At 52.5% G+C, this 13,677-nt stretch overlaps 1 protein-coding gene across 1 annotated transcript in view; it reads left to right on the top strand.

Annotated features, from left to right (window-relative positions):
• Positions 1 to 7,059: 7,059 nt before the first annotated feature.
• Myoc (myocilin, trabecular meshwork inducible glucocorticoid response) overlaps positions 7,060 to 13,677 on the top strand; it is an 8,824-nt gene continuing 2,206 nt past the window's right edge. Inside the window, exons 1-2 of the mRNA XM_013015557.1 lie at positions 7,060 to 7,621; positions 13,220 to 13,345. Coding sequence (XP_012871011.1) covers positions 7,060 to 7,621; positions 13,220 to 13,345 — 688 coding nt within the window. The remainder of the gene's footprint in view (positions 7,622 to 13,219; positions 13,346 to 13,677) is intronic.

The following is a 13,677-nucleotide window of genomic DNA, read 5'->3' as shown; positions in this document are numbered from 1 at the left end:
GCAATTAACCACCAAAAATCCAGAACTGGAGAGGTGACTCAAGTGGAAGAACACCAGCCTTCAGTGATAAAGCTAAGAGAGAGCATGAATTCCTGAGTTCAAGCCTGAGTACTGGCATAATTGATAGGTAGGTGGGTGGATGGATAGATAGATAGACAGACAGACAGACAAAAGTGGTTTATTTAACCAGTTCTGGTAGCACCCCTTGTAATCCCTGCACTCAGAGGGCTGACCCTTTTTGGAAGAGTGGTTCAACCAAACAAATAGAAGGAACAGCTCCCAAGAGCATCTATTCCTGAGCTTGTTCTGTTTCTCTAGGTGAGATGAAGGCTGATAAGGTCAGGATAACCATTTTCCATGTCGGCTGTAATTCCTCATAAACACCAGTATAAATCAGCAGCTGCTGTGTCTTTGTGTCTTGGATTTCACAATGGGGGGAAATAGTCATACCTTCACCGGAAGCATCCTAATTAAAGTCAACGGAGCCATGGGTATTTCCCGGATGCTCCTGAGCCTGAGCCTTGGCCTCCATGTACACCTCTGCATTCCTGGGCAGAGCACTTCAGCCCGTTTTAGATCACCACTCACGCTAGGATCTTGGACAAAGCCACATTTTTTTCTCATCTGTAACACATTATGGTAATGACAGTACTTACTTTATAAGTGTTTTATGGAAGATCGGTGAAGTCAGTCTGGTAAAGTGCTTAGCCTGGCTCCTAGCACATGATAAACCCAATCACCGTCAGCTCTTGTTATTGTTATAATCTGCGCCTCTGCTGCTCCTGTGGCTCTTTCCCCTTTGCATATAAACACGTGAAGATGTTTTTATCTTAGCATAATAATAGTCCTTGGGCATTAACTTTTATTTCTTTTCCTCCCTTTTATTTCTCTCAACTCATATTCTACCTTTGTCTTCAACAACGCACACACAGCCTAGGAGAAGGCCTGAGGAGCCGATAATGCTGACCCGGCCCCAGCCCCGGTCAAGTTCCCGGGTGATTCAAGGACACAGCAAGGGCACGGCACTGAGGAAGAGCCTGAGCCTACGGGTGGATGGCTGTCCGTCGCAATTCTTGGTTCTCTGACTTTCTAGATGTGGTCTTGGGCCAATTTTTGTCTCTGCCCTCTCTGACTCTCAGCTGACTCAGACCAATAAGGTGGGAATGAAAATACCTTTGCAAGATGGCACAGTGAGTTGAAACAGATCACACACAGGGCACAGAGCGCATCTGCCGCAGCGCACTTCATGTGCAGCGTGAACGCATCGCCATCTAAAACACCAAGCGTGTCTACCGGGGCTCAGAATGATCTGCCGAAAATGGCTCTAGGACAATTGGAGATCTGTTTGACACCATCTTTGCGTTGAATCGTTTGATAAAAGACGGAACTGAGCTTTGTGGCAGGAGCAGGTGCTCTGTCTGGGGTCAAGATGCTGGTGGGCCTTGGTATCCCTTCCAAGTTTCTAAAAAAAGAATCGGTGGTAGTGATGGGAATTAGGACTCAAGATGACGGACGGACCTCAGAGAAATGACTTTGCCGTTCATTTTCTCCTGGACCGCGGCGGGAATTATCACCTCTGTCACCAACAGGGAGAAAGACTCCACCAGATGAACGGAACGAAGGCTCTCTGGCTGGCAGAAGAGACGAAGCTATGTCTCGCAACCAGGGCTCAGACTCTGCGTCTAGGGCCTTTCAACAAGGCAGAGTTCAGGGCTCGAGTTGCGTTTCCTACGGAACGGGAACTCAGCGTGGATATTTTGGGCATGGAGGACAATTAGGAGGCAAGTGGGGCACAGGAAAGATTAGGGTAACAATTTGCAGGGTGTGGTGAAGAGGAGACCCGGGCTCGAAGGGCTGCTGAGAAGCTAACACACACTGAGTAAAAGAACGCGGGGGGATTCTGAAGACATAGCCGCCAAATCTTGGCAATTAGCGGGGAGCCAGCTGCCCTGGCACATTATTCCAGCCACAGCAGAGGCGGAGAGCTAAAGGATTGTGGGTTTTTTTTTCTTTTGGCTTATGTTGTGCTGAGGAATCGAACCCAGGGCCTCAGGCATGCAAAGCAAGCGCTCTACCACTGAGCCACCTTCCCAGCCCAGGATTGTGGGGTTTTGTTTTGTTTTGTTTTTTGGCTAGTCCTGGAGCTTGAACTCAGGGCCTGGGCACTGTCCCTGAGCTTCTTTTGCTCAAGGCTAGCACTCTACCACTTAAGCCACAGCACCACTTCCAGCTTTTTTTGTGTGTATGTGGTACTGAGGGCTTCATGCATGCGAGGCAAGCACTCTACCACTGAGCCACCCCCCAGCTCCAGGATTGTAGTTTGAAGCCAGCCTGGGGAGAAACAGCTATAAGACTCCATCCCAGAAATAATCAGCAGCCGAGCACCAGTAGCTCACGTCTGTCATCCTAGCTACTCAGGAGGCTGAGATCTGAGGATCAAGGTTCAAAGCCAGCCTGGGTCAGGAAAGTCCGTGAGACTCTTATCTCCAATCCACTACCAGAAAACTGTAAGTGGTGCTGTGGCTGAAGTGGTGGAGCGCTTGCCTTGAGCTGAAGAGCTGAGGGTCAGCGCCCAGACTCAGAGTTCAAGCCCCACAACTGACAAAAAAAATTAAATAATAATAATCAGCAAAAAACAGGACTGGAGGCATGACTCAAATCATAGAGTGCTGGCTGAGCCAGGGTAAGGCCAGGAGTTCAACAACAACAACAACAAAATAGTGACCACTGACTGTACATAAAGACTCAGAAAAGTGCAGGGTGGCAGGTGACTGGCTGGACAGACAGGAGGAGTGCAGCCCCCATCTGTCAGGGATGCAGGGTAGCTGGACAGGAGCAAGCCTGGACAGGACTTTAGCTGGGCTGGGACGGGGCATGAGAAGAGGATCACACCCTCATGCTGGAGCCTGGAAGTACTACGCAATGGAGAAGTCTAAAGCGGCGAATTCCTTGGGAGGTTATGGTTTAAGGCGTAAGAAAGATGATGTGGGGTTTTTTTTCCTGCTATTATATAACACATTACCCAAAACTTAGTCCAGGAAGTCAATGGGAATGGGCTGGGCGCCGATGGCTCATGCTTGTAATTCTAACTACTCAGGAAGCAGAGATCTGAGAATTATGGTTCAAAAGCCAGCCTGGGCAGGAAAGTGTGTGAGACTCTTATTTCCAGTGAACCACCAAAAAGCTGGAAGTGGCGCTGTGACTCAAGTGGGAGAGCACTAGCCTTGAACAACAACAACAAAAAAGCTCATGGACAGTGCCCAGGCCTTTAGTTCAAGCCCTAGGATTGGTGTATAAAACAAAACCACCAGAAACCCAACGCGCAGTGCACCTAGAAGTGGCATGTGCAAGGCTCTGGGTTTGATTCCCTAGCAACACACACACACACACCCAGACACACCCAGACACACATACACACACACACACACACACACACCATTTCCTATGTCACAGTTTCTGCAGGTGAGTCCTGAAGCAAGTTAGGTTCCAATCAAAGTGCCTGGGTTGTAGGAGCCATTCTCAAACTCACAGGCCTATCACTGCTGCACGTTGGCCTTTGTTCCTCATCTGGGCTTCCCAGCCCCTATCCTCTCCTCATGTGGCTGAGCTGAGTGCAGGGGGATCATCTGAGAGGCCCAAGAAGGAATCCCAAGGTAAGGATGTCACAGTGCTTTATAATCGAGTCTCAGGCAAGCCAGTGTTACTGGTATGCAGTCCCACCGTACTACAAGGTGGGCAAAGATTTGCATGCACTGGGATCTTTGAGGGCTACTTTGAAGTCTTGCACCCAAAGATGAGCTCTCCAAAGATTGCATAGAGTGAGAAAGAGAAAGGAGGAGGAAGAATCTGCGGACGGAGCGGTGGGACACGCGGGGATCTGGAGGCGTTAGGCTCTTTGCCCGGCTTGTCTGGGCCTAGTGTGATGGTGTCCTGTAAGCGCTGTCTGTCTGCCCTTGGCTGTCTGTCTTTGGCAGAGTGAGGCTGAATTAGGAAGGAGAGACATCAGCACTGAGCCTGCTCCCAGCCTCTCCCCTTACCACCGTGTCATTTCTGGCAGAGGCCACTCTTTAGGAAACGTGGCTTCTCTTATGGTAAACCCATCAGCAAGTGGCTAAGAAACAGGAGAAGATGCTGCGAGTAACGAAGACAAAGCAAGCTTTCTCCTCTTCGTCAGTTTCAGGAGAAAATGATGAGAACCAACAAGCAAGAAGGAAAACAGCCGGGGGTGGGCGGGGAGTGGGGGGGAGCCGCTTCCATGAATAACGAAATATCTGTTCCTCAGGAAGAGACTTGCATGCGAACTTGAAGGAAAAATGAGAAAAGCAGAAGGTAGAATAGGATGGATCCTAACTTCAAACACCACAGTGTGGGGGAAGACAGGGAGGCCAGGCCAGCAAGGACAGGAGAGTGCTGCAGAACCAAAGCGCTCCAAAGGCAGGTGGGCGTGGGAGCAGGCGCACGGACGGCCACGCACCTTCGTAACACCCAGTGGCGTCATTAGCTGACTGCACGGCCATGCCTGGCTGTTAAAGGATAAACAAAAGAACAGGTAATAGGCTCGTGGTGTGTCTCAGGTGGCAGAGCACCTGCCTACAAAGCGTGGGTTCAAACTCAGTATCATGTACAAGAGGAAAGAAGAAGAAAGGAGAAAGAGAAGGAAGAAATTGCAGCCACCACCAGTGGCTCAAGAGGAGACTAACTCAAGCGAAACAAAACAGAACACATTACAAGACTTTCTCCCGTCTCAACCAATAAAAGGTTGGGTGTGGCAACCCGTGTCAGTCATTGAACTGTGTGAGGAAATCGGAAATAGGATGATGACGTCTAGACCAGCTCAGGCATGAACACCAGGCCCTATTTTAAAAAGAAGTACAGCACACAGGGATGGAGGTATGGCTCCACTGGTAAAGCACCTACTTAGCAAGTGTAGTACCCTGAGTTCAAACCTTGGTTCAGGAAGGAAAGAAGGAAAGTAGGAAGCAAGGAAGGAAGGAAGGGGGAGGGAGCAAGGAGGAAGGAAGGAAGGAAGGAAGGAAGGAAGGAAGGAAGGAAGGAAAGAGGGAAGGAAGGAGGGAAGGAGGGAAGGAGGGAGGGAAACAGGAGTAATTGTGCACTGAGCCCCTGAACAACGCCCCTCCTAGCACACCCAGCTGCCTGTCTTGCCAGGCCCAGGCTGCTCAAACCTCCAACAACAACAATTCCTCCCGCAGCTGGCCTGACACACCCCGTGAGCCTCTTCCTGGCCGTGTGTGCTGGAGACCCCCTGGCTCCAGGCAGGAAATGGAGATGGAATGCTGTGTGAGGGTGCGGACAGCGTTGCCTCCCTTGGGGGAAAAGCGGCTCCGGGTCCAGAATTCCAGGAGGGGGGCGGCAGGGGACCGGGGTGCTGGCCTTGGGAGGCAGGAAGCCGAAAGCGGCTGGTGTTGGCTGCTGCACGTGGGGCTGGGCGTTTCCTGGCTCCTGCGAGCCTCTCTCTGCTCTGAGGAGAATCCCTCTGGCTCATGAAAGCACACGGGTGCAGAAAATCAGCTGTTAATCCTCCAAGCTGTGCACAAGCTGTCCTTCACTGAAGGCCTTTATTGACTGCAGTATAGGAGACCAGCAAATTTCCTAGAGTCCTGATTCATGGAGGAGTGACTGGAAAGTTTCAGGCTTTCTGGCCAAGTAAGGGCAGACTGGTGAACTAGCCAGAACGTGGGAAACGGAGGCATCAGGAAGAGGTTTACTTTCTGCTTCTGACCCCAGCCCTCGGTTCTTCTCTGGAAAGGCTCTGGTGGCCCCAGTGTCCTCTGGACATGTCCCCAGGATCCTCCTGGAGAGGGAGATGCTCAGATCCCAGTGGGCAGCATTGGGGGGGAGCAGAATGTGGGTGCTCCATCAATCTCTATCATCGTATCAGACCCCAGCGGGCAGAGACGGCCGACTATAGCCATGCTGACTGAGGAAAGCTTGGTGGCTTAAACAACGGCCACGTCTTTTCCTCTGAGCCCACAAGGTGCCAGGACACCTAAGGAAGTTTGAGGGGTCCTGGTGGCAGCTTTTGCCTGGCACCCAAAAACTCAGGCTGAAGCCAGAGAGAATGGCAGGGGTTGCTAAGCTTTTCGCCTCTGGCCGGATCCCCACGGCTGGACAGTGCGGGACGACGCAGCTGGCTGGCAGCTGAGAGGGAAAGAGCGGCGGTGTGCGTGAGAGCAGTGCTTGGTGGAAGGGCTGGGAGAATGGGCGAGACACCCAGAGGGACAGCCAATGGCAGGCCCTGCACGATGGGAAGCTGGCTGTGGAAAGCAAGCCACTATGAACAGAGAGAGCTGGAGAGAGCCACGAGCCATCACCTGAAGAAGGGAGACGACTCAGGTTTCTCTTGCTCAGGAATTTTTTCTCCGTGGGGAAGGCAGCCCAGGAGTGATGTTAGTTCTGTTCACAGAAAGAAAACGTTCACCTGGTGCCTGCCCAGCACTGTGGCTCACACCTGTCATCCCAGCTACTCAGGAGACTGAGGGCTGAGGCTCCAGGGTTCAGAGCCAGCCCAGGCAGGCCATTCCAAGAGAATCTTATCCAGATACGCACACTTTTGTTCTTAGGACCAGGGGCAAGGGAAGAAGGGCTCCGCTTCCCCGGTGAGGTCCTGACCTTCTCTTCTGGCTGGCCGCTCTGTCCTGGCCTTGCGGGGGGCGGGGGGCCCGTGTGCTGCGCTCCACCGCCGGGGTGGAAATAAAGCCCAGGAGCATCCTTACCACCATCGCACAAGCACACCTGCTGCCTGAGCCGTGCAGGAGTGTGCAAACGCAGAGCAGGGCGGAAATGTGAGGACGATTCTTGGGGTACATACGGGGGGGCACCCTCCCTCCCTCTCTTTATAGAAATTCGAAACAGACTTCTGGGCGGCTGCTTCCTGAGACTCCAGCCAGTATTAGGAAAGCAGTCCCCCACCCCACCCGCGCGGGCCCTCCCAGGCTCACGTGGCCACGTCTTTCTCGGGCCCCCCACTACATAAGCGCCCGTGGAGCTCGGGCTCGGGCCAGGGCCCCCTCGGGACAGCGGAGGGCGTCCAGCCGCACCATGCCGGCCGCCCAGCTGCTGCTTCTGGCCTGCCTGGCGTGGGCCACGGGGGCCAGGACAGCCCAGCTCCGGAAGGCCAATGACCGGGGCGGCCGGTGCCAGTACACCTTCACAGTGGCCAGTCCCAGCGAGGCCAGCTGCCCCGAGGAGGGCCAGGCCATGCCGGCCGTGCGGGACCTGCAGAGAGAGAGCAGCGCCCAGCGTGCGGACCTGGACGCCGCCAGAGCGCGACTCGGGGCCCTGGAGAGTCTCCTCCACCGCCTGCTCTCGGGCCAGGCTGCCGGGCCTCAGGATGCCCACGGGAGGCTGCAGGCAGAGCTGGACACCCTGAGGGACGAGCGGGAGCAGCTGGACACCCGAGCCCGGACGCTGGAGGTGGCCTACAGCAACCTCCTCCAAGATCACTCGGTCCTGGAGGAGGAGAAGCGGCGGCTGGGGCAAGAGAAGGAGGATCTGGCCAGGAGGCTGGAGAGCAGCAGTCAGGAGGTGGCCAGGCTGCGGCGGGGCCAGTGCCCCTGCGCCCCCGAGGCCTCCCGGGACGTCCCGCCGGCCTCCGGGGAAGGTAAGGCTGCAGGCAGGTGGGTGTCCATGGCGACCGGGCGCAGGCCCCAGAGCTGCACTTGTAGGACGGGGGGCTGCGTGTCAGCCTCTCCCGCACAGAGCGCTAGTGACTCAGCCTGGGAGCTTGCAGAGTGCTGACAGCCAGCACCATGCCCGTCCCTGGGAAGCTGTGCTAGCCCACGGCAAAAAGAAACACAGGGGCTGAGCGAGAGGTGTGCAGCGTGGGGACAGGCGGCAGCCTCCTTGGCACACTGTGCTCCAAGTCTTTGCTCAGAAGTGATGATTCTGGTCTTCCCGTGGGAAAATAACCTCACTGTGTGCGAAGATAAAGGCTTAATAACTAAAAAAAACAAGTCTTTTTGCTTGTTTTTGCACCTCACACTTTGGCAGAGGAGACAGCTGTTCGTCTCTCGATGGCTTGCTTTGGAAGGTTCCCTCTTTTGGTTCAATCTGAGAATCTCCCTTTTTATTTCCCCATACAGCTTTATGAGGTGGCATCCACCTGCTGACCACACAGCACTCGCTTATTGAGAGATGGGCTATGTGTGAGTGTGTGTGAGTATGTGTGAGTGTGTGTGTGTGTGAGTGTGTGTGTATGTGTGAGTGTGTGTGTGTGAGTGTGTGTGAGTGTGAGTGAGTGTGTGAGTGTGTGAGAGTGTGTGAGTGCGTGTGAGTGTGTGTGAGTGTGTGTGTGTGAGTGTGTGTGTGAGGGGACAAAGCACATTTTTCCCATGGGCTTGAGGACAGCAGTTGGGTCACTTTGCATGAAAATGTGCTCCCCCAAATTCACTGCTTAGTAGCTTCTTTTCTCTTCTTATTCCATGAGAAAATAGCAAGAAAATTCAGTTGTAATAATTAATCTGGATTCTTTAAAGATAGTAGTATCAAGAAAGAAAGAAAAAGAGCTATAGCTAGGCACCAGTGGCTCATGCCTGTAATTCTAGGTACTTATACTCTGGAGGCTGAGACCTGAGGATCAAGATTTGAAGCCAGCCTAGGTAGGAAGATCCCCTTTGAGACTTGTATCTCCAATTAAAATGGGAAGTGGAGCTGTGGCTCTAGTGATAGAGTGCCAGACTTGAGCAAACAGGCTTAGTGACAGCACCCAGGCCCTGAGTTCAACTCCCAGGACAAAAAATTTAAAAAGAGCTGTATTCCAGTGGTAAATCACTTGCCTGCCATATGCAAGTCCTGGTTTAATTCCTAGCACTGTGAAAATAAAAGGAAAGGCCTTGCCCGAGGTTAAGGGAGACTGAGAGACAGGGTAGCCAAATGGAACAGGTAATGCTTCATTGGCTCCTTCATGGAGGAAGAGCATGCTACAAGGGAAAAGTTCAGGACAGCTGAGGAGATTTGAACGTAGACTGCTCATTGGAGTATGCAGTCTATGCGGTCACACAATTCTCCATTCTGGAGGTGGAATGTTAGCATTATAAAGGAAAATATCCTTGCTCTAGGAAGACACCTGCTCACTGCTTAAGGTTGAGCTGTTCAGATGCTTGCAACCTGTTCCCAAACATTCCAGGAAAGAGCAAATATAGAGAGAATGGGAAGAAAGGGAAAAAAAAAACATAATAGCATAAGACCTGGCGAGGTGAGTGGCACTTGGCGTGCATTACTTTTTGTGGTTTCGGAGACCTGGGGTGCGTTATCATAATTATCTGCCAGCGTTTCTATACACTTGAAGAGCTCCAAAATAATACAGTGGGAAAACTTTTTTTTTTTAAAGGGGGATTCTGCATGGAAGACAAGATCTGAATATGTTGATGCTAAAAATCTAACGCCTGAGTGTGGCCGGGGGCAAACTAACTCCGCGCCTCCACTCTGTGTCCCTAATGTGACAAAATTAACTCCGCGCCTCCACTCTGTGTCCCTAATGTGACAAAATTAATTCCGCGCCTCCACTCTGTGTCCCTAATGTGACAAAATTAACTCCGCGCCTCCACTCTGTGTCCCTAATGTGACAAAGAAGCCCCTGCCCTCATTGCTATGGGATTCAAATGAAGTAAAGTAACTATATGGTATAAAAGATTTTTTTTAAAAAAACTTCTCTGTTGTTGGAATGAATGGGTGAGATCCAGTTCTGCATTTCTCCACCAAGGAAAGTGAGCTTCTAACAGGCCGTGGGGCACAAGGCTGCACAGCCCCAGGGCACACAGCCCTGGGTGTGGGGGGGGAGGTCAATGCAGAGCTCAGAGTTGAACTTGAGTCTGAGAGAGCAAATGACAGTTTGTTATTAACAGAAGTAGCACGAGGCATTATGATATAGACTGTGGGCTGGATGAATTACACTGTCAGCGTGTGTGTGTGTGTGTGTGTGTGTGTGTGTGTACACGCATATGAAAACAGCAGCAAGATTTCGCCTGTTTACGGTCTTGTGGTCATTTAACTCATCTTTGGGGGATTTATCAGATGTATTTTCTAATTTTATTTTACTGTCCTTTCCAGCTGCTCTAGTTTGGAAACAGGGAAACAGCTCATTCTACGAAGTCCCAACTTGGACTTTTTTTTCTGGGGTTGGATAGTTTTGTGTAGGGGTTGACCGGCATCTGGGGCTCACGGCTCATTTTTCCAAATGTGGAAACTGAGGCCCAGAAAGGCCATTCCATTTGCCCAGGGCCATCTACCCAATGATGGCCGAGCTTGAACTAGAATCCTGCCCACTATCCCTGAGAATCACTGACCACAGGACCCCAGCCATGCTGCTGCTGTCCGTCCTACCCACAGGAGGCAGAAAGACGCAGAAATGCTTGAAGCAAAGAGCGTCTCACGGTCTGAGATGTGGGAGGTACAAGCGCGTTGAGTGCCTGGAACGTAAGGGTGAGGGGAACGGCAAAAGCTAAAGCCTAGGGTTCGGCTGGTGGACAGCCTGGCTGGCACGGAAGCACGCAGTGTTTGAAGCCACGTTCGGCAAGGAAGGGAGGCTGAGCACCACGCCTCCTCACCAGGAGCTTCGATTGTTATCACTGCTTTTTTCTATTATCATGTGCTTATTTCATGGGAAAAAAAGTCTTGGAATGACAGATACATAGATACTTAAAAATATGCCAGAAAACAGACACAAACACACACACAGATACACACAGACCCACGCACGCACACACAAACAGACACACACACACACACACAGACACACACACACAGACACACACACAGGCCCAGAGAAGGGAAAAATACTATTTTCTCTAAAAATAAATTACAGTGGAGAAGGTAAGTCCCAACGTTCTTTTGTGTGGGTTCTCCCCATAGAACGGAAGCTGGGACAAGGGTGGCCTTCCTGGGTCATGGTCCCCAGGGAAGAAAAACAGGGGACAAGAAGGGAGAACGATTAAGGGAAGGAACACAAAAAAAGGATCTTTTTTAAACTGGTCACCACAGTAAACAACAGCAGCTCAGTCCCGACCCCGAGACCTCCCAGGGCTGGGGGGATGCGCCAGAGGGGGTGGGGGTGGGGACCATCAGCCGGATGTGGCCATGTTGGCTCTGGCAGACTGTGGTGGCTGAGGGAGGGCTCAGCCCGTGACGGGCAGATTCCCCCAGCCGCAGCTGCCAAGAGGTGGGCAGGAGGGGGAGGGGCATCCCAGGCGGGCCGTAGACCCTCCGCTGTCACCCCGGGACCAGGACCCGACTCTCGTGGGTGTCACTGTGCCGAGTAGACGTATCAGGAGAGGCCTGGCCGAGGGGCTGCATGCCAGAGAGCGGTGGTCAAGCACAGGGCTGCTGCGTGAGTCCCCTGCAGATCTGAGCCCGCACCCACTGCGTCCACCAGACACAGCAAGCGCGGGCCGCGTGGCGGCGTTCACACGCTTCCCACAACTTGCCAACGAGCTGTCATGGCACCGTCTTTGTCCTCACTCTTTTCCTGTGCATAGGACTGACTGGGGGCTCAAACAGTACTAGAAGATCCATCCCAAACCGATGCCAATGCCACTTGCGTGCAGATAGAAGTTAGGGCAGAACAGGCAGAAAGTTGCCAAGATTTTGTAGCAGCCACGAACTTCTGAGCCACAGACTGACTCCATTTTAGCATTAAAAACCCAAACAAAATTAAAAAAAAAAAACACCCTAAATGTCTTAACTATCTGGCCTGATACAGTCATGAACGGTTTTGCAATCTCTCAGAGCAAAATGGATTTTAAAACACTCCAGAGACTTCCGCGCTTGGACGCGGCGCTCCTCCAGTTCCTTATGCAAGCCTCAGCTTAGGCAGCGACTCAGCTGGGCGATGCTGGGCCTCCAGGAGGGAGTTCCAACTCCGGGCTCCAGGCCGAGCCCGCCTCGGGTCTCCCTGCCGGAAGGCTTCCAAGGGGGCCAAAGGTGCCTGGCTGACCATCCCAGCAGCCAGCAGGCTCCCGGGAGCTCCACCCACCCCCACCGCATGGGGGCGCTCTCCTGCTAGAAGCCATCCCTCACACCCGGTTACCATGGTTCTCCTTTACCCCAAGGGCAGCCAGGAAGGTACAGCTCCTACAAGGAGCACCCAGCCAAGATGAGCTCTGCTGAGGCTGAGCTCAGCCCCAGGAAGGAGGCTCAATGCACCCATGCATGCTGGGCCTCGGCACACGGGGGAATGGCTCACAGCTTCCATCGATTTGGAAAACATGAGTGCAAGTCCCAGCCCCCCCACCTCCTAATTGTGTGATCTTGGGCACGTTACTTACTCATCTAAACCTTGCTTTCCTTATTTGCAAATGATGATCAGTGTTCCCTTTCAGGACTGAAAAGCACCTGGCCCGGTGCCTGGCTCATAGTACGCAATTAATTATTAGTAGTAGCAATAATTACATTCCATTAGGTGCAGACTACAGTCCAAAGCCTTGTTCTAGTTCTATGAATATATTCATAAATACTTCAAATATGGCAAGAAATCTCAATATTCCCCCCCCACACACAGAGTTCTCAGCATCTCTGAGCTAGTACTTTAGCTACCACAAAGGAAGTTATCTGTGAACATGTCTAACTTTTTTTTTCCTTGCCGGTCTTGAGTCTTGAACTCAGGGCCTGGGCACGGTTCCTGAGCTGCTTTCACTCAAGGCTAGTGCTCTGATGAGCCACAGTGCCACTTTTGACTTTTTCTGACTAGTTTGAGATCAGAGTCTCATGGACTTTTCTGCCTGGGCTGGCTTTGAACTGCAATTTTCAGATCTCAGCCTCCCGAGTAGCTAGGATGACAGGCGTGAGCCACCAGCACCCAGCTTCTAACTTTTGATTTGCTTGCTTGTTTTCGCTGGTACAGGGCTAACATTCAGGCCTGAGCTCCGGTCCGGCTTCTCACGAAGGCTGCAGCGCATCTTTGCGGCTTGCATCAGGGAGCACTGTATTCATAGCCTGACTCGTGACAGTGTCACCTCTATCATTACTTAATAAAACACCACCCACAAAAAGAGGGACCCCCAGAGCAGCCGTCACCCCAGGTCTAGTGGTTACCAGTGCAGTCCAGCCCTGGTACGCGACCCTTACCCAGGCGCCTTCGTCACCTAGAGCGTGTCTCCAGCGCCCTTCTGGCTGACCCTGCCTGCTACATGCCTCCCTCCACTGGGACCATCCTTTCTGGGGCAATTCCTTCTCAGCACAATTTTGCCTCTTTTATTGAATACAGTTTCTCCGTGGAATCTGGACAATTTGGCTTTCCAGGAACTGAAGTCCGAGTTAACTGAGGTCCCTGCTTCCCGAATCTTGAAGGAGAGTACCTCTGGCCATCCCCGGAGTGGAGAGGGAAGCCATGGTATGAAGTTAGATTGCTTCCCTTTTAAGCGCCCTTGGTCTTTGCGTGAGTGTGGTCTGGGGTTTGGAGTTGGGATGCGTGGCTGTCAGTCATCCTTGGGAGCACAGGAGGGCGGAGGGAGTGAGGAACAGCGCTTCCTCTTCAGCCTCCGCCAGGAAGGCTTTGCAGGCTACCAGCCAGACTTGCACCAGAAAAACCCTGTGTTGGAGAGCTGGCCACCTTGTGGAGAGGGGAGGAATATGAGAGATGCAGAGAGATGCAGAGAGATGGAGAGATGGAAAGATGGAGAGAGAGAGAGATGGAGAGAGAGAGAGAGAGAGAGAGAGAGAGAG

Source organism: Dipodomys ordii, unplaced genomic scaffold, assembly GCF_000151885.1.
Source record: "Dipodomys ordii isolate 6190 unplaced genomic scaffold, Dord_2.0 Scaffold27, whole genome shotgun sequence".
Taxonomy (NCBI): domain Eukaryota; kingdom Metazoa; phylum Chordata; class Mammalia; order Rodentia; family Heteromyidae; genus Dipodomys; species Dipodomys ordii.
This window is presented reverse-complemented; position numbering and strand designations above follow the sequence as displayed.